General features: G+C 47.1%; 14 protein-coding genes across 14 annotated transcripts; 5 read left to right on the top strand and 9 right to left on the bottom strand.

The window, feature by feature from the left end:
- Window positions 1–596: 596 nt before the first annotated feature.
- Window positions 597–1,296, bottom strand: N7509_009892 (carboxymuconolactone decarboxylase family protein; the record flags this gene model as incomplete). The annotated part of the gene is made up of 3 exons (XM_056634529.1): window positions 597–674; window positions 803–967; window positions 1,045–1,296. 3 exons carry the CDS (start codon window positions 1,294–1,296, stop codon window positions 597–599), a joined length of 495 nt encoding a protein of 164 aa, XP_056485149.1.
- A 797-nt stretch (window positions 1,297–2,093) lies between these two features.
- On the bottom strand, window positions 2,094–2,762 carry N7509_009891 (uncharacterized protein; the record flags this gene model as incomplete). The annotated part of the gene is made up of 1 exon (XM_056634528.1): window positions 2,094–2,762. One exon carries the CDS (start codon window positions 2,760–2,762, stop codon window positions 2,094–2,096), a length of 669 nt encoding a protein of 222 aa, XP_056485148.1.
- Window positions 2,763–3,831: 1,069 nt separating this feature from the next.
- Window positions 3,832–4,280, bottom strand: N7509_009890 (uncharacterized protein; the record flags this gene model as incomplete). Its single annotated transcript, XM_056634527.1, has 2 exons — window positions 3,832–4,034; window positions 4,094–4,280. 2 exons carry the CDS (start codon window positions 4,278–4,280, stop codon window positions 3,832–3,834), a joined length of 390 nt encoding a protein of 129 aa, XP_056485147.1.
- A 1,412-nt stretch (window positions 4,281–5,692) lies between these two features.
- N7509_009889 (uncharacterized protein) lies at window positions 5,693–6,510 on the top strand (the record flags this gene model as incomplete). Its single annotated transcript, XM_056634526.1, has 2 exons — window positions 5,693–6,033; window positions 6,102–6,510. 2 exons carry the CDS (start codon window positions 5,693–5,695, stop codon window positions 6,508–6,510), a joined length of 750 nt encoding a protein of 249 aa, XP_056485146.1.
- A 497-nt stretch (window positions 6,511–7,007) lies between these two features.
- Window positions 7,008–7,964, bottom strand: N7509_009888 (putative S-adenosylmethionine-dependent methyltransferase; the record flags this gene model as incomplete). Its single annotated transcript, XM_056634525.1, has 1 exon — window positions 7,008–7,964. The coding sequence occupies one exon, from the start codon at window positions 7,962–7,964 to the stop codon at window positions 7,008–7,010; it is 957 nt and encodes a 318-aa protein (XP_056485145.1).
- A 441-nt stretch (window positions 7,965–8,405) lies between these two features.
- On the bottom strand, window positions 8,406–9,188 carry N7509_009887 (uncharacterized protein; the record flags this gene model as incomplete). Its single annotated transcript, XM_056634524.1, has 1 exon — window positions 8,406–9,188. One exon carries the CDS (start codon window positions 9,186–9,188, stop codon window positions 8,406–8,408), a length of 783 nt encoding a protein of 260 aa, XP_056485144.1.
- Window positions 9,189–9,729: 541 nt separating this feature from the next.
- Window positions 9,730–12,016, bottom strand: N7509_009886 (uncharacterized protein; the record flags this gene model as incomplete). The annotated part of the gene is made up of 2 exons (XM_056634523.1): window positions 9,730–9,898; window positions 9,960–12,016. 2 exons carry the CDS (start codon window positions 12,014–12,016, stop codon window positions 9,730–9,732), a joined length of 2,226 nt encoding a protein of 741 aa, XP_056485143.1.
- A 425-nt stretch (window positions 12,017–12,441) lies between these two features.
- N7509_009885 (mitochondrial 37S ribosomal protein bS18m) lies at window positions 12,442–13,283 on the top strand (the record flags this gene model as incomplete). Its single annotated transcript, XM_056634522.1, has 3 exons — window positions 12,442–12,574; window positions 12,677–12,909; window positions 13,080–13,283. 3 exons carry the CDS (start codon window positions 12,442–12,444, stop codon window positions 13,281–13,283), a joined length of 570 nt encoding a protein of 189 aa, XP_056485142.1.
- A 367-nt stretch (window positions 13,284–13,650) lies between these two features.
- Window positions 13,651–15,618, top strand: N7509_009884 (WD40 repeat domain-containing protein; the record flags this gene model as incomplete). The annotated part of the gene is made up of 3 exons (XM_056634521.1): window positions 13,651–13,666; window positions 13,727–13,815; window positions 13,888–15,618. 3 exons carry the CDS (start codon window positions 13,651–13,653, stop codon window positions 15,616–15,618), a joined length of 1,836 nt encoding a protein of 611 aa, XP_056485141.1.
- A 762-nt stretch (window positions 15,619–16,380) lies between these two features.
- On the bottom strand, window positions 16,381–16,929 carry N7509_009883 (uncharacterized protein; the record flags this gene model as incomplete). Its single annotated transcript, XM_056634520.1, has 1 exon — window positions 16,381–16,929. One exon carries the CDS (start codon window positions 16,927–16,929, stop codon window positions 16,381–16,383), a length of 549 nt encoding a protein of 182 aa, XP_056485140.1.
- A 798-nt stretch (window positions 16,930–17,727) lies between these two features.
- Window positions 17,728–21,220, top strand: N7509_009882 (ankyrin; the record flags this gene model as incomplete). The annotated part of the gene is made up of 4 exons (XM_056634519.1): window positions 17,728–17,846; window positions 17,897–18,108; window positions 18,159–18,287; window positions 18,354–21,220. The coding sequence occupies 4 exons, from the start codon at window positions 17,728–17,730 to the stop codon at window positions 21,218–21,220; spliced, it is 3,327 nt and encodes a 1,108-aa protein (XP_056485139.1).
- Window positions 21,221–21,362: 142 nt separating this feature from the next.
- On the bottom strand, window positions 21,363–22,687 carry N7509_009881 (FAD-dependent oxidoreductase; the record flags this gene model as incomplete). The annotated part of the gene is made up of 3 exons (XM_056634518.1): window positions 21,363–21,591; window positions 21,684–22,102; window positions 22,178–22,687. 3 exons carry the CDS (start codon window positions 22,685–22,687, stop codon window positions 21,363–21,365), a joined length of 1,158 nt encoding a protein of 385 aa, XP_056485138.1.
- Window positions 22,688–22,967: 280 nt separating this feature from the next.
- On the top strand, window positions 22,968–25,008 carry N7509_009880 (transcriptional regulator family TF; the record flags this gene model as incomplete). Its single annotated transcript, XM_056634517.1, has 4 exons — window positions 22,968–23,039; window positions 23,103–23,457; window positions 23,573–24,270; window positions 24,334–25,008. 4 exons carry the CDS (start codon window positions 22,968–22,970, stop codon window positions 25,006–25,008), a joined length of 1,800 nt encoding a protein of 599 aa, XP_056485137.1.
- A 198-nt stretch (window positions 25,009–25,206) lies between these two features.
- On the bottom strand, window positions 25,207–27,114 carry N7509_009879 (Dyp-type peroxidase; the record flags this gene model as incomplete). Its single annotated transcript, XM_056634516.1, has 7 exons — window positions 25,207–25,469; window positions 25,520–25,936; window positions 25,989–26,083; window positions 26,133–26,226; window positions 26,321–26,385; window positions 26,435–26,745; window positions 26,851–27,114. The coding sequence occupies 7 exons, from the start codon at window positions 27,112–27,114 to the stop codon at window positions 25,207–25,209; spliced, it is 1,509 nt and encodes a 502-aa protein (XP_056485136.1).
- Window positions 27,115–27,648: the final 534 nt, after the last annotated feature.

Raw genomic sequence — 27,648 nt, 5'->3', positions numbered from 1 at the left:
AAAACACCCATTCCACTTCCCTTCAAGTTCCATTCGAGTGCTGCTCATTGGCGCACCCCTCAGGACGTGGGGTCGTGCTAAGCTGAGGTCTTAAAAGGCTAGAGGAGAGTTAAAGTGCTCACATAGAAAGCACTGGCTGCTCAAGCAAAAATGCATGGTCTAGTTCCAAGTTGGCAGCGATGTCACGCCCGACTTATGAGTATTTTCATGGATTTAGAAAAAAAGAGTCGCTAGTATTTGGCGGCCTTTGAATTTCACGAAGTGGAGAGTGACCTCGCGGGGAAAAAAAAGAAATGCATCGTCCGTGAATCGAACACGGCTCTCATCTTTGGAAGAGATGAATCATAACCACTAGACCAACGAAGCTGGTATATGTAAATTTTGCTAAATATTTGAATAGCGAACTCAGGAGTTCACTCAAGTCTTATGGCATGTTTTTCCCTTGGAATAGAACAAGGCAAATCCTTTTGGATCTGGCCTCTAGTTCGCGACCATTCATGCTTTATCCATGGCACTAGTACTGGTTACTAGTAGTCCGAGTCCTATTCAACATTGAGCAGAGCATCGTCCCCTTCCAAGGTTCCAAGCATTCAAAGTTAAAGCTTGGACTTAGCCCATTCATCAAAGTCGCTCTGAAGAACAGTATTCAGTCGCGAAAATGTGTAGGAAAAACCCTAGCCACAGATTAGTAAATGGCTGTTATCCTTTCCAAATTTCTACTTATACCACGCATTTTTGGAAATTTGTTTAACGTGTCGCCTGCCACCCACCTGGGCATGGGCAGTTCATTTCCACCACATACCTGAAGAGAAATAATTTCCATAATTTCCCTATGCGAGAATTCACTTCTAACACGCTCCCATAACTGATCCCCGACTTCAGACTGTTGAATAATTGTTTCGACAAAAGTAAGTAGGACAAGATCTTTATCACTGAACCCGACCTTTTCATCTTCGAAGTTCTCATCCTTGAAAAAATTCAGTTAATGAAATAATTATTCTTCTTACCTGATATTTCAAGAGTAGACTGTTGTTCCTTAGTCACCCCGGCCTTAAGGGACAGGGGAAGACGATGAGCCCATTCGTAGACAGGGTTGAATTTGGATGAGGTTAACAGTATGACAAGTTCGCGGTCTCGATTGGAGAGTTTTAGATTTTTGAATTGGGCATGTCCTAGTTCGGTCCAGTGATGCGCTGTTGCTGTGCTGTAGGAAAGAAGTTTTAGTATGTTGATGGTTGGATGTGATGTGGCGGCGGCGTGGGGGGTGTTGTAGTCAGGGTAAGGGAGTTGGGCCATGGCTTTTTTTATAGGAAAAAGGTTGGATATATAGCTTTTATATACAATAGATAGATAGCTGGGTTGAAGAGCTAAGTTGGAGTATACATAAAAGTTATTCTGTGAGTTTGATCATTTTAAGGTGATGAATGCCAGGAATATTGCGCTGACAAATTCGACCTCGTATACGAGCGGGCCAAGCTTTGGATTATTTTTGAGATTATGGATCTGGAAATTTATATCCTCGGTCCCAAATTGATTGTACTAGTAGTTCCAAGGCTAATTATACCTAGGTAGGTATACTCTACTTCGCTACTATTTTTTTGGAGCTTAGTTCAAAAGGTGTATACTACTAGTAGATACCCGACCCCTTTCATGGGGATATATATGCACATACTATCGTTCAATTTTTAGCGAAAAGATAAAATTTCTTTTGACACAAGGTCAGAACCATGAAAAATGGTGATGATATGCGAACGCTAGAGATCTAGGAGAGAGCAATGTACTAGCGACGAATAGGTGATCTTGGATGCCGAGGGCATCTCAGCCCTAACATTCTGTTTTTACCAGACGGAACCTCCCATCTAAAAGCAAGAAACCGAACATTCAAGTTTATTTCTTCCCTTTGTTCCTGCCAAATCTTGCCATGTTTGCTTTGAATTCACGCGTCCGTCTTGCACTTCGTCCCGTGGGTGTGCCACTGGGATAAGCAAGCGAATCCCCTTCTTCTAGTTTTAATCGACGATCACATCTCTCACTGATATATCAAGTTAGTTATCCCATTTTGACTAGACCTCGAAGATGAAAGAAGAATGTAATTACCTCCACACAAATCCCGCGTAAGAGGAACGAGGATGAGGACTTGAATCCGCGCATTTCTTTAAATATTGCTCTATGTCGACTCGCTTGTAGTTCTCTTTATTTCCCCATAGGCTGTTGTAGGGTGTCTCTGATTCGCCGGGTGCTTTCTTGAATGTAGGAGTTGCGACTTTTCGTGTTGGCGGTCCAGGTCGTTGATTGTCCTCTGTTTTTGGCTTCTCTTCTGAGGTTGAGGGAGATCCGAACCCGCTCAGTAGCTTTGAGAGGTCTGGGTATTTGCACACTGAAACGGATATTTCCTTTTGAGGCTGTCCGTGTTGGGCCTGGGATTGGGGCTGCTGTCCTTCAGCGTCAAGGTTGGAAGGACGAGAATCGACTGCCCGGGCCGTGGAAGACTCCAGTTCCACTTGTTTCGGGAAGTCTAAGTCTTTGTAAACTGGAGCATATATTTTCTTCTGATTCTCTCTGAAACGGGTTTGAGGTTGGTACCCTTTGACGTCGTGCTTGGAAGGACGAGAAACAGAAACACGACTGACTGGTTTTGCGTCGTGTTTGCAAGTTCTCTTTGTACTGTCCATAAAGACTGGCGGCTCTTTCAATAATCTTTTGCTTCTTCTTGTCGCTTCGGGGGACTTGTTTTCACGCCTGCGCTTTCGTGATGACGGCATGGTTGGGGATAGTCTTCTTGCTTTTTCGTTTCGCAGCGCTTTGTGCCATAGAGATGAGTAAGACATGTGTTTGACGAAGTTGGATTATTTGGGAGGTACGAGAGGGCTCTTGGGGAAGAAAGAAAGGCCGGTGCTGAGAAAGTTCCAGTGTCTGGGTAACTCAGTGAATAAAGAAGCTGTACCGTGGTAGCGGGTTTCAAAGAAAGGGTCGCTTTCCACATGAGTTTGTGAAATCGGGAACGAAATTGAGTTAGACTTTACGAACTGGCGAATGGGATCACACCTTTGGGTTTGTTGCTTTTTCTCTTCGGTGTTCTTTGGAAGGCTGGTAAACATGATTAGTACTTATAGAACGGAGTAACGGTGCGGGGAAAATCGTGGTCAAAAAGTCGTGGTCACAAAACCGTAGTCAAAAAACCGTGGTCAAGGAAAATCATGGTCAAGGAATACCGTGGTGAGACTAATGGTCCATGCAAGTTTTTATCGAAATATTTACCAGCTTCTAGGAATTGGACCATGAAATCTCTCGGTCTAGAGGCGCCTGGGTTTCTCAGGATTTGAGTTGATGATCATCAGGCAGGGCTGTAAGATATACTAGTACTAAATGTAGTAACAACGTTCAAGTTATTCATTGATCCACAACATAGTAACAGATCCCTTAACGACTCAGACTCTGAATCATACTTTTGAGTTCAAGGTCTAGTTCATTTTTCACTCGAAAAGACACGCCAGTGAACCGCTGTACGCCGGCTTCCCAAGCCCAGAGATCGATGAGAACTGGAATGATCTTATAGGTGGTAAGTGTGAGTCCATTTCTGGCAGGTACATATACGCAAAAATAACATGATCTGAAACCAGGTCGTTACAGACGCGCTCGAAATCAGTTTTACCACGTTCGATTCTTTCCCAAATACAATCCTGAAACACACTAGTCCATGTGTGACCTGGTTAATTTCAAGACCTCGAAATGTATATTGTAAAATCAAGTCATATGATGAGTTGCTCTGTAATTACATAGAGATAACAATACGATAGAGGCTGGCATCTCGTGTTGCAGTTGACTCATGCTTTAACGTGTACCACTGGCCCCAGGGGCAGGATTTCCGTCCCGGGGGGTACCGAATTGCTGTTGCTGCTTCTTTTCTTCCTCGTCATGGTAGCACCGAATTGATTCCTCCCGATAGCATTCGTCTTCACATTGGATTTGATCTGGAAGTGACAGCTGCTGATCAACATGGCACAACTCATGACACGCGTTTGTCGAATTCCCACCTATATATTCAGTCAGTGTCTCCCTCCTAGATAATGCAAGAATAGTATAGTAATCATACAATTGCCGGTCGACCCAGGTGGATAACGGGTATATGGACTATCTTCTCTTGGACCTTGTCCGGGAATAATGGTAACACCAATTTCCCAAGGCTCAGGGACACCCTCACTACCACTTTGTCGTTTGACTGGTGCAGCACTCGCAGTGAGGGCAAGGAGGATGAGCGTAGAAATCTTGCTGAACAACATTGTGAATATAGGATCAGGGTGTAAGAGTTACTCTGTTCTTAACTAATGTAAAACTGAATTGAATATATACAGCTTGAGGGTAGTTTGGTCAGTATTTAAATGTATTTTTCTCTTGCACATGTTACTGTTGGATATGTTGGACATAGCATGTAGGGCGAAAATTGGTAATGATGTGCGCTAAGCCACAGTAAATGCTACCCAAGCAGTAGACACGAGCTTTTCCGATCAGTAGTGCTGACTTGCGGCCCCAAAAGGTACTAAACATCCCTGCTAGATAAAGGCACAGCTGCCAAGTCTCTTATTCCATCCTGATGTCTTAGAAATTAGCGCCGCTTTACGTTATGGTTGGTGAACGAAGAAGGGGCCATGCATCCAAAGTGCAGGCAACCATAATAGGCATACCCTAATACAGAATAGAGTTCGAAAAAGGATCGAAGAACATAAAGTGGTGAAACTGAACTTGAGCGCGTTTATACTTCCGCTTGGAAGACACCGGAGTATCATTTTTGTACCTTGACACTACGGTTCCCAGGCTATCAAATATATCCACTGGTGGGAGAATACCAAAAGGAGGGTTTTACGGTGGTCCGGATGTGTTGCAGTCTTCATTGTTTGAACGCGATCCCCAAGCATCTGGACTTTGATTATTACGCTAGATCTATGACCCTTCCGCCCCACTATCGTCGAATGTATATCGATCATTGTATCGTCCATTTTCGACAGGCCGTGCTTTGCTGTGGTGACCTGATACCGGTGACTTTGAAACCTGTTCTGGTGAATTCGTCTTTCCCTTATCCAGTCACGTTTTATCTCGGGCAGACAGAGCATGAGCACACCTGTCGGGGTACCGAAGCAATAAAAACTTGGGATTCCACTAGGGGAAAACGGACAGGTCGGATTAAGCCCCATCACTGAAGGTATGGTTTGCGTCAACGAAGGCATGGGATAGTTGGCCGGCTTACTCACCTGATCGATCCCTGGCACGAAGGACACAGCTTATGCATACAGTAGATATTACTGTATGAATTCATGTACATTGATCCTTAAACTTCATTCATAAATTCCTTCACTTTGAAATTTAAGCCTTTCAGATGGTATTCATCAAATCAATTTTGATACGAAAAGTTGGTCTAGGAAATTAATGGACATAGGGTAGAGATTGCGGTAGGTAGTCCAAAGACTTCGAGTCTAAGAAGATGCCTCATAGAAACTTCCTCGGTGAAATTTGAGCGCACAATGCTCAAAGAGCCTTTCATTTGCCTTAGTTTTGGCTTACCAAAATAGACTTTCCTATTCTCTTTGTTACATATTTGTCATAAATACCCTCTGCATTACCATCTGCATGCTCTCTTTGTCAACCCTCGACTCGACAACCATTCTTACATTTTCATCCAAGTGAGATTCATCGCAAAATGGTGAATCCCGATCCCAATCCAAACGTCAGCCTCGAAGAGTTTCCAATTAGTCGTCGTCGATATAATCGCAGGACAAGACGCTCTGAACCGATTCCTATACCCCCAGAATGGGAGAGGAAAGTGAAAGCTCCGCCTGAAGCACCACCCGGGGCAGAGGATGAATGGCCTCGTAGGGACGTGTGGTTAAGTCAGTTCAAGAATGATGCCCAAAATAGGGTAACATGGATTCCGCCCCAGTGGCGGAAGGGGATATACTATCCTGGAAGAGATTGTACCCAGCCCGACGACCCCGACTGGGAGAAGCAGCAACGAGAGGATGTCGAAAAACAGCAGGAAAGGTGAGTTCGAATCAAACATTGGTATTCATCCCATTGTTAGCTTCCTTTGACTAATTTGCTTTGTTTAGACTCGATTTTCTTGAGTACGGGGACTTCATGGAGGATCTTGATGTTAGACCACAGCACGAAGAAACCATACGGAGAACTTTAAAAACTGTCGGCATATGGAAGGACAAACGCCTGAAGTCCCATCCTCCATCTGATGGTTTGACTATAAAGATGCAAAATGCTATCAAGGAGTTTGCTTTGAAGTTGACTCTGTTGCAGCTGGCAATGCGGAATCAGCCAAAAAATGAAAAAGCTGACAGCAAGAAATGGATGGCCTTTAACGAGCAGATAAAGCAGATCCTGCACGAGTGGTGGGGAAACAATACTAAATCGCTCGAGAAAACAACAGACGAGTATCTGAAGGAAAGAAGCAGAGAATACCAGGATGAACGAGCAGAGGAGTACAGAAAATTTAAAGAGAGTCAGTAGTGATTGACAAAACTGAGATATCATCTTATAGTCTTTGTGCATCCAGGCGCTCGAGGTGTGCGCAAGTTGATGATTAATAGTTGACTGGTTAGTGGTCATAAATCCAAATTTCCTCAAATAACTCAAAATTGCAGGACCGCTACTTCTAGGCAAACATGAAAGTATTCGCACACTTCCCATTTGCCTAGAAGATCCTGAGTCTTGAAGATTATTAGAGCATATTTATTGATATACATAATTGTATCTCTCTTTATGTCATTGTTTATTCGTGATCTTTTAATATAATTTATTGCTCTTTTTGTCAAGGATTCGAAGCCGAATATCAAACAACCTTGTAACCTTACGCTGAACCCCTAGAGAATATATTAATAATTTACCAGTAAATCACTAGCAAAGGGTGTCCACTTATGCTACAACATGCCTTTCTTGATTGTCAAGTTGACTTCTTGATTTATTTATCGGCAGATGCTTTACCATGAAATCAGATACAATATTCATTAACTGTGCTTCTTCACAATCATCAATACCCCTTCTACTCCCATATTCAGTTCCTCCTGGCCCTTCGGAACCCCAACTTCATACAAAAGTCCTTCAATATGCCCCCTCATAACCTTTACAATATCCTCCTCCGTTCCAGTCTTACATGCATTAGCCTCCCTCCATCGAGTAACAGTCCCCTTAGTACCGAGCATTTTCTCAAGCTTGTCAAGATCGAAACTCATAAACTGTGGTTCCTGTTGACTAGCAAAGAATTCATCACCATTGGAGCATACAGTTTCCTTATTCCATACTTTATGGAAAAAAGCCCCTTTGTCAAACTCATCTTGTGACTCCTCCAAGGACCAGGGGAGTACCAGATCGGTGTATAAATCAAACACAATCCCAGTTCCCTGTTTCGCATGCGCTCTCAGAAATTTATCTTGGATCTGAGTTATGTAGTCCTGAATAGCCGCATGGTTCGGCGTGGATGGATGGATGTAGCCTCCTCTCGCAGCCCAAAGTGCAACACTACCCCCAGGATTGAGAAGCTTCGCAGCCCGTGGCCAGAAGAGAGACATGTCAAACCAGTGTGCCGCCGTCGCAGCGACTATGAGGTCGACGCTGGAATCGGCTAAATTCAAAGACGTGCCAGCGCCAAGTTCCTCGGCAGTGGAAGTCTCAAACTGGATATGACTGCCGTCAGAGGAAGTCCCGCCGAGAGAGCGGGCAGCCTTGATCATCCCCTCAGAAGGATCGAGGCCGATGGCTTGGGTGAAATGCGATGAGAGGTCACGAACGGCATTTCCTGGACCACAGCCGACGTCGAGAATTGTGTTGAGCTTGCCTCCGGTGGAGACGTGGTAGTCTATGATTGTTTTGTATAGGTTTGGGTGGTATGTTGGTCTGTTTTGAGAGTAGATTGCGCCTTGCTTTTGGTTGTAGGAGCGGAATGTAGGCTCTTTCGAATCTTCCATGTTGATATGCGTTTTGCCTTTTTTATTGTGAAGGAAAGATGCGAAGTATTCAAGACTAACTCAACGTTCTTGTCGATTGGTTATTTACATTCTTCAGGTTGTCGAATCCCGACCCGAACCCCGCGGTTCCCTGGAAGATGCACGCTGAAGAAGGTTTTAGGGGTTCGGAACCCCGAACAGGGAGAAATGCCATGATTAACCTTCGTATGGATTATGGTTATGGTTTATGCATCATCCATTTCTTGAGGATAACTTAAGTTCCTGGAGCCTAGGGCGCTGCCTAGATCTGTGTTTACCAGATAATTTCAAAGAGGTACATACGGTAGATTATACGTCGGATTTTCTAATTCAAGAGGTGAAAAAATGCATTTTTATTGATGCATAAAACCTGCAAAATTAATAAAGTGAGCCAAAAAGAAAAACTATATTTCATCCCAAATCTCAAACAACAGGCTCAATATCAAACCTCATCTGCAAATTCGTAGTCTCCGCAAGCTCATTAGTATGAAACCAAGTAGCAACACGCGCAATCCGCATCGTCCCGCGCTCAAAAGCGCCTAGAACCAAATAAACAACCAATTTACCAATCCGAGTAGCCAGTAGCGCCTGATAATCATCAGTCCCATAGTCCCAAGTCAACATCTGCTTATGTTCCTCAGCAAGCTGTTTCGACTCATGATGAATATGATGACTAACAAACTGCCTAGTATCGACATTCAAAATGTCAGACACGAATACATATCTCAAATCATGCAGACAAAAGTCTTCCTCGTAGACTGCCTGCGTAACTCGTGACATGTAGGGGAAGATACTCTGGGAAGGCTTGCCTGAGGGAAGTATAGCTGGAAGCTGAAATGTTTTGAAAATATTTTGTAGGATTATTACGCCTGGCCCGGTTATACCGCCCCAATTCTCGAAGCCGACGTCAATATCGACTTCTTCGTCTTCTTCTAGTCGGGAAATGAATTTTGTGCGATAGTTGTTCTCTAGCGGGAGGCCTAGTGTGGTGGCTTGGACTTGGTATACTTCTGGAATAACGTGCGGACCGCCTAGTTGGTCGATGCGCCATTCTGCCTCTAATACGATGTCTTTGAATGTCAGCGTTGATTTGGGGATTGGGCAGGGGATGGAGGGGTCACTGAGCCATTTTTGACGTTCTTCTCCGGCTAGGCGTCTCTCCTCGTACGTCTCGTACTCGACATGCTCGACTGAACGAAATGCCATGGTGGAATAGTCACCTAGGTGAGTCTGAGCTGGAAATAATGCCGGTGGGGTGTGTTGGTTAGAGTCATATTGAGTCAAGGGTATGGGAGTTTAAATATCTTGATGTCGAGGGCTGACAAAGAGGTAGGATAATCGTATTGTTATAAAACATCTACGGTGGTGGGATGAATGGCTAAAAAAGGGAGTAGCTAAGGGGATGAGCCTAAACAATGGAAAAAGAGGCATGTAAGACAATGGTGCCAGGAGGCAGAATGATTTGGATAAAAGGAATGTGGCACCTTTGTCATAGAATCTAGAACAATTCCAATGTTTGCCTAGGTGCTAGAGTCCTAGAGAATATCTTCATCGACAATTGATCAGTCTCAAGTGCGGATATGAGATATGCTAAACGAAAATGGATATCTCGTCTTGGTTTAGTCTGAATCAAGTACGAGGAGTAGTGCTCATTCTTTGGTTCATTGCGCCTGTGTAGTATGTACTAGTATGCTTATTATATACAGGCGACAAGCCTTCTTCCAAGTATTATTGTACAATTCAAGAACTAGACCCATGTCTCATTCGTGATACCATCAAATTTTAGGCCCTCGTCACAGTCAGTGCGCTTAGTCTTGGACAAATGCGCCCACAGATCGGGATATTTCTCGCGAGCCCATGCCTCGATCTTGTCTTTCGCGTATTGGGAGGGAGAAGCATTATAGAAAAGTCCAATTCTGGAAGAAGGTTAGTTCAGAAATATTCAGCACCAGGAGTGGGGATATGTCAAGTACTCACGTTGTGCTTGTCGGGGCCAATCCGATCTCAGATTCCATATTATCAATAGCCTCGGTAGCCAGGTCAAAATCACACTGAGCAGCGAGCGCCTCGATATAAGAGCTATACAAACGACGATCAATCTCAATATCGAGTTTCTTGATCTTCTTCAGCATCTTCGTCGCCTCGTGGGTACCATCAGCATGAGACTCGCAAGCCTTGAAAAAGATGGCGAGGGTCTTGTGCGAAGGCCCCTCATCCGACTGAAGGATTTGTCTGAAAATTTCCATACTCTTCTCCGGAATTTCGCACGCTGCGTACGCCAGCATCAAGCCATTCAGGATGCGCGTGTTAAGCTCGACTTCAAGGTCAAGCTTGAGCATGTTGTGCACCAGTTCCAAGTTTTTCTGATCAGCCGCACGCGCGATTCCCTGCAGACATCTGGCATATGTGTCGGGCTTGGGTCGACGCGTAAGATCTTCGGCCTGGCGCATGTGTCCGAATACCAAGGCCGCAAGGTCACTCCGATTCCGATCGAAGAAGGAGCCCATAAGCTCTGTTCTAGTGCTAACGCCGGTCTCGGGGAAAGCCACCTTGAACAGTTCGTAGATAGTCCATACGTTTTTGTCTGACTGGCTGCGATCCATGATATAATCGATCAATGCAGTGCGGACCAAACTCTTGCCTTCGCTATCGAAAGTGCCCAGTCGTGGGCGAAGTAGTTCGGAAACCGCGCCAAAGTCGCGACGGTAGAGAAGCATGCGCGTAAGTGCAGTGACGGTTTGTGGATCGAGACGGACGTGATCTTGGAAAAGTGGGTCAAGGAGAGCTGAAATCCGTTCAAAAAGAGCACCGCTCTGCTTTGAGGCACAAAGCATAACGATGAGCCGGTTGGCGAGAGGAAGATAATCACTCGCCAGGGTGCTAGGGTCAATAGTGGACTCCAGAATCTTGAGTGTCCTTTCCACATCACTGGAATTGACTGCCGATTCCAGTTGGAGTAGGTAGGTCTGCTCATTGGCGATGAGACCCCACTTCTCGGGTTGCTCTTCGAGGTCGATAACCAGCTGAGGATTTTGAACAGCATTGGCATACTCCATGAGCGCATTCAAGTCTAAAATTGTAATCGCTTCTTTCAGGTGAGGGTTTTTGGATGTCCAGGAGTTGACCTTCTTGCCAAGCAAAATCGCATTGCTGCCCTGAGCGGCCTCCCAGAGAAGATTGATACCAACAGTCTCGGAGGTCGGGCCTTGGGGCAGAGATTGAAAGATGGGCCTAGCCCAGTCAAGTTGCGAGTGTAGAATTGCAGATTTGACGACAGCGATCTTAGCGGCGATAGAGGGCTCGCCATTACCGGCGAGAGGACATTCAAAGATGGTCTGGGCCGCATTGAACAATCCCTGGGCGACAAGAATGTTGATCAGCTCTTCCTGAGAAGATTGATCAAACTTCACCCCATATTGATCGAGTTCTTGTGTAATCTTACGCAGTTGGGGCCTGTCATCCTTCATGGCAACTCCCTTCAAGACCGTCAACCAAGGTGACGGTTTGGCACCGCGAAATTGACCTCCAAAATTGATAATCACCTGTCGAGCCTCCTCGGGTTTTCCGTTCACTGACAGAAGGTTGATATAAAGAAGAAGGGCAGGTCGGCTTATCGTGTTGGGACCAAATCCATGGTCCGCACATAGTTCGAGGTAGGCAAAGCGAGCGATCTTGAGCATGGTATCACGCGCCTCAGGAAGACACTCTGATTCCGACAGCACAAAGAGCATCCTTTCCAGACTCTCAATCGAGAAAACCTTGTCCCATTCCTTGTCGTCCAGTTCGTTCTGCTGGGCCTTCATATGCTTCCATGTGATCGAGAGAAGTCGTGCTTGGAACAAATTGATTGATCCTGGAGTTTCCACCCGGGTAGAAAAGAAGAGCTGGAAAGCTCTTGCGAGCGTGAAATTTGGAGGAGCTCGGCTTCTATCCTCGAGGGAGCGCTTCAAGTCCACCATTGGTTTCAGGCCCTTTTCCGACGGCAAGATATGAGAGCCACCTCCTTCCATGGAACTGATGTTGAATGCAAACATTGTCCGTCGGGAAACATGGTTCAAATTGGGGAGACTCGTCCGTACTCGCGCGGGGGAGATGGTATGCAATAGGTGGTTTCGGCGGCATCGGGAAAATTGTAGGGGCTCATTGTTGAGAATAGCCCGAAAGACTCGCCTCGAGAGATGAGACTGCATTTTCAGAGTATTGCAGGCTTGATCCCAGCGAGATCAAAGCCAAAGCAAGTGGTTGAAAAGGGGAAGAGGGGGACAAAGGTTGAAGGTTGAAGGTTGAAGGTGTTGAATGTCGGGGAAAGCTGCGGATGCAAAAGTTCGCGACGCGGAGAGAAGGCGGTCTTGGCTGCCAAAAAAGATCCGCCTTGACTCTTCCTCATCAGCCAACTCCACCACAATTCAACTCAACTCAATCACCACAGCCAGAGTGATCGAGTTCAGTCACACTCATCATGTCTCTCAATCTCTTCTCCCAGTCCTCGCTGCTGCGCAGTGTTGCCAATGCCGTCCCCTCGGCGTGTCGCTGGAGCTCGACCGCCGCCATGAGTGCCTTCACCTCCCAGCGAAGCACAGGTCAACAGCAGAGTATGTCGCGATAGTCTCACCAATTTGCATTCAGATTTCTTTGTGGTCACCCTGCTTTCAAGTGCCATGCCCTTCGTTGCTAACTGTTTCTACCTCTGACAGGTCCCCGAGTCTCCCGACGCCGCTTACCGAACCGCATGCGACTTATCGAAGATCAAAAGGCACAGGGCGAGAGCCGTGCTTTGGAGAAATTCCAGACTCGCGAGTGGAAGGCTGGTGATGTTTACTCCCCACACGATCTCAGCCCGGCTGAGATGAAGAAATGGGGAAAGCGCAAGAGTCCCTCCCGGGATGCTTTTGATGCGTTGAACTTGAACCCAATGACTCTCTACAAGGTGCGCACACACTCTCCTCTTTCCGCTCTTCTCTCTTAAGTCAATTGTCGAATCGTAAAATGTCGCAGCCTGACTCTTCGCCGGGTCTGGTCTGCCCATTCACATGATTTGGACAAGGCATCTGCGATGGCAAATTGGAATTGGCCGTTGACATGTTTCCCATTAAATAGAACTTTGCCGTTATGTCCGAATACGTTTCACCCCTGGGCCGTATCAAGCACCGCGATCAAACTGGCCTACGACCCGTCAACCAGCGCAAGATCGCAAAGGCCATCCGCCGAGCCATGGGCCTCGGCCTTATGCCCTCCGTCCACCGACACCCCGAAATCCTGGCTGGAGAACTCAAGGCGAGGATGGAGAACCGTCACCGCTAAGGGACATGCATTATTCTTGGTTTCTTTACCCGAGGTATTCCTCGAGGGGCTATGTATGGCGTTCTTGTATAAATCAGCCACCCACTAAAGTATTAGAAGGGGGCGCACATGTATTACTACTCCTGTGGATTGAATATATCAAATCAAATCCTTAAGTAACTGCTTCTTCTGTATCTGAGAACATTAATTGTAGCCTAGCACACCCTCAGCCCTAATTGTCCATGCGTGGCTGAGGTGAAACGAGCTGCCTGATTTGCGATGTGGCCCTGACCCGCCCCCGACGTCAGTAAACAACGTGGGCAACTTGGAACTTCTCCCCTCCATTTCGACTCTCACCTTTCCCCCACCTCCACCGTACACCCCCCCAATGTCAATCACAAACGGTATGCATATACGGACCTTAACTGATGCTGGATATACCACAAGGCTTACATTCCCCGCAGAATCCATCTGGGCCGCGAGCCCCTCCACCACTCGTGGCCAGCCCACCCAGCTTGCATCCGACTCCAAAGGCGAGCGACTTGCTTATGCTGTACGACACTCCTCCAATGCCACACGAATCCCACATGTACCCATGACTATTTCCTGACCTCGTCAATTACAGTCCAACAAATCCATCTTCCTACGATCGATCGATGACCCCGCAGTCGCCAGACAATACACCGAACACAAGGCCGCGACAACCGTCGCTCGCTTCTCCCCCTCAGGCTTCTACGTCGCCAGTGGTGATGCCGCCGGTATCGTGAGAGTATGGGACTGCATCGGCGACGGCATCACCAAGGGTGAATACAGCATCGTCAACGGCCGCATCAACGACCTAGCATGGGACGGTGATTCGCAGCGCATCATCGCCGTCGGTGACGGAAAGCAACGCTACGGACACTGCATCAGCTGGGACAGCGGCAACACAGTTGGAGAAATCTACGGCCACACGCAACAAATCAACTCGGTCTCCATCAGACAGCAGCGACCACTCCGAGCCGCGGCCGCCGGCGACGATAAGAAGCTGGTCTTCTACCACGGCGCACCATTCAAATTCAATACCGGAATCGGAGACAAGCACACGAACTACATCGACGGCGTGGAATTTAGTCCCGATGGCTCGACTTTGGCTAGTGTGGGTGCTGATCGTAAGATCTGGCTCTACGATGGCAAGACGGGTGAAGCTCGGGGTCAAATTGGTGAGGGAGAGCATAAGGGTAGTATCTTTGGACTGTCGTGGTCGAAGGACTCGCGCAAGTTTGTCACTGCGAGTGCGGACCGCACTGTTAAGATTTGGGATGTCGAGGCTGGTAAAGCTACTCAGAGCTGGACTCTGGGTGAGGAGGGTGCCCTGGCTGTTCGCGATCAACAGGTTGGCGTTGTTTGGCCGCCGGCTAGAAGCGATAACCTGCTTATCAGTTTGTCTCTGAGTGGTGATCTGAATTACCTGGTGGAGGGTACTCCCGAGCCCCGACAGGTTGTTCAAGGCCACCAAAAGAATATTACCTCCCTGGGCCAGTCCACGGTAGACGGTAAGGAGACGCTGTGGACTGGTAGCTTTGATGGCCGCGTCTGCAGTTGGGACGCTGCTACGGGTATCGCTGGCGATATTGAGGGTGATGGTCACCCCGGTTACATTGCCGGTCTGGAACCGACATCCGAGGGCGCGGGTAGGATTTACAGTGTTGGCTGGGACGACACGATCCGCTCGATTGATGCCAGCGCGAAGACTTTCACTGGCACTGCTGCCAAGCTCGGCGGACAGCCCAAGGGTGTTGCGGCGGGCGATAACACCGTTCTTGTTGGTGGGGCTGAGGCCGTGGAAATTTTCCAGGATGGCAAGAAGACTGGCGAGTTCAAGAGTAAGGTCGGCGTTACGACTGTCGCTGCCCATGGCGCTCTTGCTGCTGTTGGTGGTGAGGACGGATCTGTTCAGATCTGCAATATCTCCAGCTCGGGCTTGTCGGTCCAGTCTGAGATCGCGGCTTCGCGGGATCAGATCTCTCAACTTGCTTTCTCCCCCGATGCTGCCAACCTAGCTATTGGAAATGGAAAAGGGCGTATCGTTGTCTACAAGGTCGCTGATGGAAGTCTCGTCACTGATCGCTGGACGGCACACACAGCTCGCGTTACTTCCCTTGCTTGGAACAAGGCCGGTTCTCATGTTGTTAGCGGATCGTTGGATACCAATATCTTTGTCTGGAGCTTGGCTAAGCCTGGTACCAAGTTGGAGGTTAAGAATGCTCATAAGGAGGGAGTCAACGGTGTGGCTTGGGTTGATGCCGGCTCTAAGATTGTTTCCGCGGGTGTCGATGCTGCGGTCAAGGTGTGGAAGGTGGAGGGCCTGCAATAAATCGACCGGTCTTCGCCATGAATCGATAAATCATATTTTTTGATACAAAGAATTTACTTGACTGTGATATCGGACTATTCATACCGTAGCTTACAATAGTAGTACTACGTTCATGATTCTCGGGGTGGGTGGGTAGGTAGACCGTTAGCTTTTAGTAGTTGGCCATATTGTGGGATTATTCCTTCAAACCGTTCCTGATATCATATCGTACTACTATTCATGACCGAGGTATTCTGGCACCAATTTAATACTAGTTATAAGTTCTGGTAAACGACATCGCGGTAAAATCCTCGTTTATCATTCAAAGCTCATTGGGAAATTTCAAGGTACGAACTCCATCCGACAATAGATTAGAACAAAGGCAGAAGACCTAGTGATTCCTCCTTCCAGTCTGCCAGACAAACTAATCAGTCCAAATAAGCATGCGCCGACATTATCAAGCAAAAAAATACAAAAGCCCAACAACTACCACTGATAAATCAAAACGATTCCGTTAGACTCCATTGATACACATGCTATGCCTCTAAACATGTATATTTCTCATGTGCTGCGTGAGATTATCTGCCCGATTGCACACCATATCACAATTTTGAATGGGACATGGGTGAGCACCGGAGAAAAGTGGAGTTTTTTGAGATGTCGAATCAATAAAGATTCTCGCTTGAATGTGCCGGAATAACGACAACCGTCCCATTTGCAGCGTATGGGGGCAGCTAGTGGGTGATCCTGTGATCTGTATATGAGAATGGTAAGTAATCACCCTCATATACTAATACAAATTGCGTTGTCGAGGCAAGTATCAAGGGAATCGAGAAAATAAAAAACATAAGAAATAACATACCGCTGGGATATTCTGGACCTCTTGCGTGTAGTTTGAAGACGGCCATGGGGCTGATGACTGAGGGCTCGATTGTAGACTTCGTTATTGCAGGTATCCTCCTCCTGGTTTGCTTGATCTGGGAAGTCCGCAGACTGACTCCCCGGCGAGATGCGATCAACATGTGAGAAGAAAGTTGGTGTCGTTTCGGGAGAATAATTCAGACTGGGACTTGGAGTAGGATTGTCGAAGATAGTCGAAGTCGCATTGACAGCCTTTGTTGGAGATGGTGCATTCCAGTGAAAATCTCCACTGACAGATGGCGTAGCGTGGGAAGACGAAGCAGCATTCCAATTCGATGTTGATGCTCTTGCATCCCCACTCCACCTCCAATCATGGCTTGGGGACATGTGCGGGAATGGATGAGCTTGAGCCTGAGAAAGGCCCGTCATATGGTGTTTATGATAATTGCTTTGATCGCCATCCCAGTTCATGTTGATTTTTGACCAAGCCATGGCCGAAAGAGATAGCAAGCAAAATAATAACTTGAAGTTTTCTGTGGCCGGGGAAAGATTCCTTCAAAGAAGAACAACTTGAATGGACTGTGTTCGGAGGGCTCTCAATCCTTGATTTAGATATTATGTCTGGCGTAGGATACGATATCGATTAAGTACTCAAGATCCATTGAATACGAGAAAGGTGTTCCAACTCAAAATATTGTAGATCTTTACATATCGGCAGGGGTGAGAGGCGCCGTGCCATATAGAATCGTGAAAATTTGGGAATGGACAAATCAGGGCCTTTGATTTCAGAACGCCACCAAGGTGCTTAGGTTAGTTGACCCTAAGTCCAAGCCCTTTGTAGAGGCACTGAACCCCGATATGCGCGAGCCCAACCATTTCACAAGTAGCAGCTTGATCTGCAGGAAAATTTGGGAATGAGCCAATGAGGGCATTTTTCTGGTCCTGAGAAATTGGAATTAAGCCAATTACATATCCATATATTGCTCCACATACCCAGGCGTTGACAAGCCGGGGGAGCGTTCGACCCCAGAGTGGCTGCAGTGTCAAAGCCAAATGGACCAGTTAGCCCTGCAGTTGCGTTGTCGATATGCGAGGTGAGTTAACCACGCGCCAACCCAGAGTGAGGCAAGGCAGACAGCCATCCAGAAAAAGAAAATACATTTTCGAGGATTTTCCTTTAAAAAGCGTGACCCCGTCCGTGGGATTCGTTTCAAGCTCCCAGTCCCTCTAATACGTAGACGGTAACCATCGAACCTTTTTACAGTCACAATGGCCGACCCAGGATGGGATCTCTACAAGTCCGAGATCGAAAGGTTATACATTCACGAGAATAAGACACGTGATGAAGTGATGAGCTTCATGGCAACAGAATACTCCTGGAACAAAAGGTAAGTTTCTTTTAGATCCGGGGTTGGATTCTCCGCTCACGGCGATATAGCGGTGCAGTGTACTCGAAGAAATTCAAAGAGTGGGGGTTGAGAAAGCATTCCCAGCCGAGAGACGACCAATGGATTTCCAGGAAAGTCGACAAAAGGAAGCGAGAAAATGAGAAGGAAAGCGAGGTCTTCATCAATGGGGTTCAGATCCATCCTGCGAAGATCGCTAGATCGAGTTACAGAAAGGGTTTCATGAGCGAATATTCCCGACGTGGTAAGCCTCATCTTTTGACCTCATCTGAACGTGTAATAAACAATTTCTAGGCCTTTCTCCAAGTACCCCTGAAGGCTATGTTGTGGCTACGCCCGTATCGCCTGGTTTACAGATTTCGTGGAACAATCCTCTTCCGTGGATACGATTCATGCGTCTACTTCAACCCTTACAAAATGATGGTGAGACCAACTTTTGAAATATTTACCTAGGTATGAGTTTAACTAAATGCTTCGTTATATATTTAGATGCCTCCCTCTCTTCCTCTGCCTCCCTCGCTTTCAAGTCGCATAATGGCTATGAAGTGGTCAAGGGCATGGACTTTGAGCTCATGCAACACTTGAGCAAAATTGTATCGTGGAATAAACTCCAGCACTCTCCAAACATGCATAGCGCTTCCCGTACGTCAGCAGCTCTGAGTATCCTCATGCCAGAAAACGAGCCCGGCCAGCATGATATCTTGTCAGCAGATCTGAGTACTTCAAGAGCAGGAGTTCGGGAGCATATGAGTGTATTACTCTACCTTATCTCAAATAACCTGACCGCGCGAGATCCTAAAGAATATTTCGAAGACACACTGGCACGGAACGACAAACTAGTGTTACAAATTCTGAAGGATACTGGCTGGAATGATTCAAAGCATCTCGAGATTCTACTTTCAGCTCGCGAGCCAACTGCCGAGTCTATCGCCGAAAGGTTGTTTGCTGCTGCAGTAAGACAAGAAAACTTTGACATTGTCCAAAGGATGCTCCAGTCTGGTATGAGCCCCAATGGGTTGATCGAGGGGAAAGTAGCGTGGCAGGATGCAAACTTCGTTGCTCCTTTGCAGTTTGTATCGGCAAAAAGAGGAAGTGTTCATTTTATCAATCTTTTGATTTCTCACGGTGCCGATGTGAATTTCTCGATTGGCGACGATGGCAAAACTGCCCTGTTTTATGCCCTCTATCGTGACAATGAGGCTGCCATTCGTATACTCCTGGATCACTGCCGCACAGTGACATGGAAATGCGCCCGTTTAGCAGCTTCTTATACACCTGGTGATATTCGGGATTTTACTCTGATTGAAAAGATCATCGACATATATTTACATCAAGATCTGGGAAAGCAACGGGGTCATGATACCGAGATACTTCAAGAGGCCGTGTGGTGTAACAATCTGCTTATCATTGAGCGTTTCGTTGACAAGGGGGCTAACCTGAATGGGCTGTTGCCATTGGAGATACGCAGGATAGGTGGTGAAGTCCAACACGAGACTACTTTGCTAGAACTTGCGACCAGGCATGGATGTATTGGTGCCGTACAACCTTTACTTCAAGCTTCGGTTAGCGAATATCCGTTCCTTATTTGGCCGCCCTACATTTCACCACTGGATTTAGCAGTTGAAAAAGGCTTCATTGATATTACTGAAGTTTTACTCGGCTCGAGTGCTGACAATCAAGCTGCTGACGAGGGTGAAAAGACGTTACTTGAGCGTGCCGTTCCAACTAAAAATCTTGCTCTTTGTCAAGTGTTAATTCGTTACGGTGCTAAGATCGATCGAGAGCCATGCTTAAGCCAAGACTCTCCCTCGGCACTTATGATTGCTGTTCAGCAAGATGTCACTGATATCGTTGACCTTTTAATCGGCTCAAATGCTCGATTAAATGACGTTTTCGATATTGACCCGGAGACTATCCTTGGAGCAGCTGTCGAAGTTGGGAATGAGACGATGATCAACAAGCTTATAAGTGCTGGTGCAAGAGCGATAGGACCACGAATCAACAGAATTGGCAATTTACAAACTGCTATCTTTCTGAAGAACGATGGAATTCTTCCGCGACTGCTGGATGAGTCTGGTCCTAAGCTCCTTGCAGCGGCTATTTCAGCTCAGGATAATGGTCTGGCATGGTTCTTACTCCAGAGAAATGCCGATAAAGAACGGAACAAAACAGCTTTGCTTGAGAAAACACCACTGCGGGCCGCCATTGAAATACATAACTCAGCCATTGTACTAGCTCTCCTTGAGCGTGGTACCAAAGCGACAGATGATGATCTCACGGAAGCTATCAAGGACAATTTTGATCTTCTACCGATCTTGCTTGCAAGTTTCACGGGAAGTGCCCCGACGGCAGCTTCAGCTGCGGTGTTGAAAGCCTCAATGCTCGCCCTAGAGCTACTCCGAGAAGCAAATGTCGACTTGAGGGGGACACCTCAAATGTCTGATCACAAATGGGATATTAAGAACGTGTATCACCTGCAAGGCTGTTCTTTCGAGTCTGTACTTGAAATAGCGGCTTGGAAAGCCGATGAGGTTATGTTCAAGTACCTTCTTGAATGGGCCTCTTCAGCGCAGATGTCTTGGAGTCCAGAGTCTGTGAGCCGTGCTTTAACAATGGCAATCTTTGAAAAAAGACACGCTCATATAGTCGAGTTAATGCGGCTCGAATCAGAATTGAGCTGTGACATTGCCAGTGATCCCTCATCTGATGAGCCAGCCAGGCGCCAATTTCGGACATATACCCCTCTGCAAGCAGCTGTGAAAACGCAGCAAGCATCGGTCGTTCGTGATCTAATAGTCTCAAAGGGAGTCAATGTCAACTATTTAGGAGAAGGTAAATTGAGAAGGACACCATTGCAGCAAGCTGTTGAGCTTGGAAACATGGAGATTGTCAACCTTCTTCTGGAGAACGGGGCCAATGTCAACTATTTAGGAGAAGGTAAACTGAGACGAACACCATTGCAGCAAGCTGTTGAGCTTGGAAACATGGAGATTGTCAACCTTCTTCTAGAGTATGGGGCTGATGTAAATGCTCCTGGTGCCTACGACGGAGGTGCGACTGCTTTACAGATCGCGGCTATTCAAGGATACATCGGCATTGCGAGGAGGCTGCTTGATCTTGGTTCAGATATCAACCAAGAACCCGCACGGGAAAATGGGCGTACGGCTTTGATGGGCGCTGCAGAACATGGTCGCATTGATATGTTACAAATGCTTTTAGACGAAGGAGCAAAGGTCGTGGGTGATTTTGAGGGTTACTATTACGACGCTATTGAGCTTGCAGAGGGCCAAGGCCATTATGCTGCAGCTAGACTCTTGAAATCATTCAAAGGCTCGGTTGAACTGGGCACATTATGACGCCTTGGCTTCTTTCTCTGTTTTCCTTCCTCTTTCATGTGCTATATTGTGCTTTACTGCTTTTCATCCTTTATCAAGTTTTTGCTCTGTTATCGACACTCAAAAAATCTAGGTTTATCGATAACGAGACGTATCACTAGGCCTAATCATCTGTCCCCATTGCCGCCAGTATCTCCTCCGGGCCCTTGGCTAGAAACATATGACGAGTCATCCAGTGACCCTTTTGGATTGCTGCCACAGCACGCGGGCGCATCTCCTTCTCGTATGCTAATGTTGCTGATTCCAGGTCATTTACGCCAAGCAAAATGATATGCCTCGCTAAGTTGACGCTATCATGCATGGCATTGTTAACTCCATCTCCGGTCGGTACTCTGTAGAAAGGCAACAAAAGCAACTTCTGTCAGCGGGAAGATATTCCTTTGGCTATCTAATAGGGAAGAGAACCGGTTCAGTATATACTTACGTCAAATGCACGGCATCGCCAACAAGTGTTACTCTTGGAACGTGATCCCAGGATAGGATTGCATCCTCAGTCATGGTATACAATGGCCATGAGCGAAATTTGCCATCACATGATCGAACGAATTTTGTGAGGTCTGAAGCCCATCCTGTGAAGTATTCCTGCAGAAAGGTATCCCACAAAGTGGATGCACTTGCGAGTATAGATTCGTCAGGTATGTTTTTCTCGGAAATCTTCAGACCCACGGAGACATGGTACGACCCATCACCGAGGTAGTACAGAAAGATTTGCCGTTCTTTGCCAAAGGCAAGAAAGCTTCCTGTACCTGCCTTTGAGGCAGCCAGCGGGTAGATGGGGTTCTCGGGTTTGATAAAAGAGGAAAAGAAGTGAATACCGGAGTATTGCGGTTTGGAGGAGATGATCTATTACAATAATATCGTGAGTTTGGAATCCGGCTACTCCACTGGAGCCATATGGGAACTAGGAAGTTTACTCACTGTCGACCGAACTTTAGACCAAGCACCGTCTGCGCCAACCACAAGACGAAATCCCGATTTAGGGTCCTGGTGCGTGAAATAAATAGTCACAGAGCCATTGTTTTCTTTCTCGATCCTTTGTATTTTGTGATCCCAAAGAATCTTGGACGGTGGAAGAGAGCTGAGAAGTAGGTCTCGTAGATCCTTTCGATCGATCTCTGGCTCGTCTTCGTCGCCCTCACGAGAAAGAAAGGAATGAATCTTCCCCTGAGCATCAGCTATAGTAATCGGAACACCATAGCGTGCAAGAGATTGGAATTTTGGAAGTAAGCCGGCTTCAAGGAGGGCGGCCTGGCCTGTATTAGGGTGAAGATCGAGTGTACCGCTGCTCTGATGTTCATTCGCCCAATTTGCAGAGACATCTCGTTCAAAGACAACATAAGGTATCTCGGCAACTTCCAAGAGCCGTGCGAGAGTAAGACCCGCTGGGCCGGCACCGATGATGGCGATGGGGGCTTGTGTCTGCATCATGTTATGAGTGAAACTCGAGGGACGATTTGAATGCGGACGCAGACGAGAAGGCAGTGAGAGGCGACATATTTATAGATTTTTTTCAATGGCAGTTAAATACCGAAAGTTGTACTCGAATTGATCTCGCATGCTTGAATACATCGGAGGTTAATATGAGATATCGGGATTCGGAGTTTAAGTCCACTCGGAAGTTACGCGCAGGCCACGCCACCTGTCCGGTAACTTCCGACTTTTTCTGGCACGGAGATTAGCTTCAACAACAAGCACGTCCGCCTCGAAAATGCCTCCAACGCTGAGCGATCAGAATACCACCCTTTCGGAATATGCCTGCGACTCATGCAGATCGAGCAAGGTAAGCCTCGCGTATTAACTTACATCCGCGAGCGAGCATTGGAACCTAAACCCCCCTTGGCAGGTCACTTGCTCCCGCGAACAAAATGGATGCAAACGCTGCACGAAATCCGGAATTTCGTGTATTTACTCGCGATCGGGCGTCATTCGTCGTGCCAAAAAGCGAAAGCACGAGACACAACAGGCTAGAGACGCGACTTCTCAGCGCTTAACTCAGACCGATGATGGCTCGACTCCCAAGATTATTCGAAGCGACAGTAGTCTACAGTCATATCTTGCGTCTGATATTGAAATGACCCAGGAATGCTTGGGTGGCTCTAAGACCGCAGATCAAAGAGGGCCATCTGACGCACTGCTGATTTTGACCGAAGCCTGTACAGCCACACCTGTTGACCGCGAGCCAACTTTGCCGGAGAGTGGTAAATCAAGAAAGAGGACGCGACTTTGGTTCAAGAAATATGCCTCAAGATGGTCGGAAAGTGTGCATTATATTAGAGCTGCAAATTCTATTTCCGCCGCTGACATTGCCATTAGTTTTTGATAATGCCTTCCGAGATAAAGAACCCTTGCTCAGCCCGGCGCCTCCTGAGGTGGTACGATCTCTCAAAGCAGGTCGCCAAGACCAGATACAAGAGAAGGCCTGGTTAGTGATGTACTACTGCATTATATTAAAAGCAGTCGACGATCCTCATCTCAAAGACCAGCTGCGACAGGACCTCTGGGCCTCACTCGAAAACATCAGCGTCCTGCTCAAACCTAGCGATGCGAATATTCAGGCTATTCTCATGGTTATTGGTCTTGTACCGAACTTGGTCGACCCATCCTTATGCTGGATGCTATCTACAAGCGCTTGCAGAATGTTGCAAGCTCTGGGGGTTACCCACAAAAGGATTGACACTCAGACTCGGGAACAGCGGCAGTTGAGGTTCTGGCAGCTCAACCTCGTGGATAAGGCGCTCGCTGTCATATTTGGTCGATCTCCGACCTTCCACCAGGGGATGGTCAATGAGATCAACCTCCCAACATTGGAGCAGATCCGACCATCTACACAGCAACAAACATCAGACGGTAGCAAAGGATATTTTGCATCGCACCTCATATACCAGAAATTTCTGCTCTCGAAAGTTATGGCAGATATCTGGCAGTGCCTCTATGGTGTAATAGAGGATCAGAATATCGCGATAGAGATGGCAATTGTTAGCCTTGAATATTGGTATAAGCAGGCACACAAGGTATGTTTCAATCCCGGGGGCTTTGCATTCAAATACGGCTGTTGACATCTCAATCCTTGACAGATTCTTGAAGCTGCTGCGATGTCCGAGAAACCATTTTGCGACGCCCAGAATGCCAAGTCAATCGACATTGGTCTTCGCAGCCAAGAGTTCCTCTACCTTTACCTGAAAATTATTCTGTCTCGAAAGTCCCTACCTCGTTACTCCGAGTGCATTACTGGCTCCAAGGAATTACTCCACCTGCTTCTTCACCTATCTCCGGAGTCAGACGAACCATATCACCCTTTTCTCTGGCAGTTTCTATACTCCCCATTCACTGCATTTTTATTATTATTTCGTGAAATCTTACTCAACCCCGATCCGGGATCCGAAGGAAATAAAGAGGCTCTGGCTGCTATGGAGAATCTTCCGGAGTTTCTGGAGAAAATGACTTCACGAAATCCCCTTGCTACGAGGTTAAGGGAGGCCTCCAGAGTGCTCATTGACCACGCGAAGTCTTTTTTGAATTCTGGACCATCCGCGGCTGGATCCGAGGGCCCAATGGCAAAGTCAAAACGCATATCGAGGGACACAACGAATTTGCTTGACTTAGATCTATCACGCAATCAGTCTGCCATTGCAGATGCAGCAAGAAATACCTTCTGTGACTTCAATGCCGATGATGTGTTCGAATCCCTCAATCAAGATCTCGAGGGCAATGAATTATTTGACTGGCTGAGTTGGCTAGGCGAGACATGATGAGGATGTGGATGAGGAAGGTCTAACAAATATGGGCGTCTTTAAGGGTCGCTTCATTCGGAACCATGGGACAGTATCCACACTATTGGGATTTTCTAGTGAAGGAAGGGAGCAAGGTCTCGATACCAAAATTCAATTCCAACTAGCGAAGATCAAGTCATACATAATAGGATGCAAGGGCATTGGAAGTGCATCCTCTTAATGCAGCTGCGGTGCATTGCAGAACCAGCGCAGGCCTCGAATGGATGGAGTAAAGAAATACTCTCCTCCTCGCTGATCCACCCAGGGACTCGTTCCAAGCTCGAGTTTGTGGGTCTTCTCCGAATCCACACCGTCATACAAACTGATATGACCTTCAGGATGGTCCTTACGCTGTCTCTGGTTGATGAATGGATCCATTCCAGGGCCGTCCTTGTGAGCTCTCTTCTTGGACGTCGGGAACACGCTGTTGCTTGCCCAGCCTTCATAACTGTCAGCAGTATCCAAAGATAATCACGGAAAGGGGGCTTACGGGTCATAAGAAGATTAAATCCATCTCGGATGTCACTCTGGTAGCAGGTGAAGTAAATACCACGGCTTTTGGTGGTTTTCTCCGTCTCATCCGGTCCAAGCTCAGGTCCAAACGTGATACCACGGCGCAGAATAACGGTAGCATCTTCCTTGTCAGGTTCCTGATCAGGTTCCTCGTCACTGTCAACCTCCACATCCGGGGGGTTGCTGGTGTCGTGAACCAACGGATCGGTGAATTGACCTTTCACAAAGTCGTCGTCTTTGCCCAGGTCGCGCTTGTGGTCGGCTCTTGGACGCATTTTACGGGCATGCGCGGCGAACGGGCAACCCAAAATGCTCTGCTTGGGCCGGAAATCGAAGTCGTTTCTGAATGCAAGACTCTTGTCGTCCTTGTCGGGAGTTAAAGCGACGGGCGCGCCTATAGAACATCAGTACGGTGAATATAGCAATGAAGAGATAGGTCACAATACCACTTTTCCAACGTCCCATCATGTGTGCGGCCAGTTTTTCGGCACCGTTGACTCCAGTATAGTTCGGAATATCCTTTGCAGCTTTCTCAATAAATCTGAGCATGGTTAGCGAAGCCGAAATCTGGAAAGCCAGACAACTCATACTTATTGAACTCAGGGACCTTCTCATCTAGTTGACGGAACACAAGAAAACTACCTTCCACGGACCAAGGGGGGGAGTTTCCCGTCGTGGGTCTCCCTTATGACCGACAAAGATGTATCTAATTCAATCAGCTCATGTTATGATAGATATGGGTGGAGATATTACCCCGGAAGACACGAAAGTGGCTCACGTGGACCCGGCTCGGGATCCAGACCCTGGATCTGAGGCTGCGAGATGTGATCCTCAAAGCCGAAGCTGCGTATTAAGTTAGAACATTCCTACTGCTCGATAGGAACTGACTTACTGCTCTCTGCCACGGAGTTCTCCGGGCCGACGCTGTCCATGCTTCGCGACTACCGATTCCATACTACTCTTGTTCAAGTCTCTTAGGTGGAAATTGGTCTCAATCTTGGCAATTCCCTCATTCAGAGTTTGCTCGCTGGACGCAGCCACGATGAAGACCAAGTCAATTCGCCAGCTGTCATCGTTTGCTGGGTGTCCAGGAGGTGGCTTGAACTCGGGAAGCAATCTCTCTGGGATGTCGGCGCCTTCGAAGATGAGATCGCTGTACATACCCTTCTCAAAAAGGCCATCGTTGATTTGCGCTAGGTTCAACTATTATATTCTTGTTAATGATCCTTTTTTGAAAAACCCGAAAAAAAACTGAAAAAAAGAAAAGAATTCGGGGTCCCGATACTCAATCGAAATAGCCAAACCTACTTTTTGCAGCCCCTTCTGGGAAAATGAGACATTTATACCCGACATGGGAATTTTTGTTGGTCTGCCACTCTCTGCAGCCGAGCTGATCTTTCCCAGACGCTCTTCACACTGCTCTCCAGTGGTGATTTCGTCGATAAAATCTTTGAGGTCATTGCGGAATCTGTTCACATTCGTGATCTTGTAGAAAAGGTAGGACTCAAACTCCTTGGGCAAGCGCGGCCAGATACCGCCCTGGATGTTGCTTTTATCGACTGGATGACTCATTGTTTTAGCTCTAGAAAATATAGGCACAAGAGAATCAGGGGAAAAGAATAAATGAGGAAGAGTTGGAGTTCTTATGCCTAACCTCCCACATCTATGATTTATTTCTACACTATAGTTTGAAAAAGATATCGTATCCAATAAAATCTCTTCAATTTCAATACCGGGCCACGGCCTAATCATCGATATCCATTTCTACTCGCTTCACTTTCCTTCCACCTTGGCTGCCTGTGAGCTGACCCTCAACACCGCCAAACTGGGATTCTCGCTGATTCTAGGTGGACCTTGCCCCGCCCCAGTCAGCTAGCTCTGGTTTATCAGCGGGGTTTGATATTGAGAACCGAATTTTTCTCCCGCCGAGGTGGTCGCCTATCGACAAAAAAAATCGGGTCACTTGCCGCCTTCGGATGGCCTGGATTGTATTTGTTTATCCATGATGTCAAAAACATGCAGAACGCCACCATATATGGAGTAACTCCGGAAGAAACCCACAATTCGTGCAGTGGCGTGCTTCATGTCGACGTAAGTATCGAACAT

Source organism: Penicillium cosmopolitanum (assembly GCF_028827165.1).
Source record: "Penicillium cosmopolitanum strain IBT 29677 chromosome Unknown utg000009l:1.0-9042332.0:1.0-9050551.0, whole genome shotgun sequence".
Lineage (NCBI taxonomy): Eukaryota > Fungi > Ascomycota > Eurotiomycetes > Eurotiales > Aspergillaceae > Penicillium > Penicillium cosmopolitanum.
This window is presented reverse-complemented; position numbering and strand designations above follow the sequence as displayed.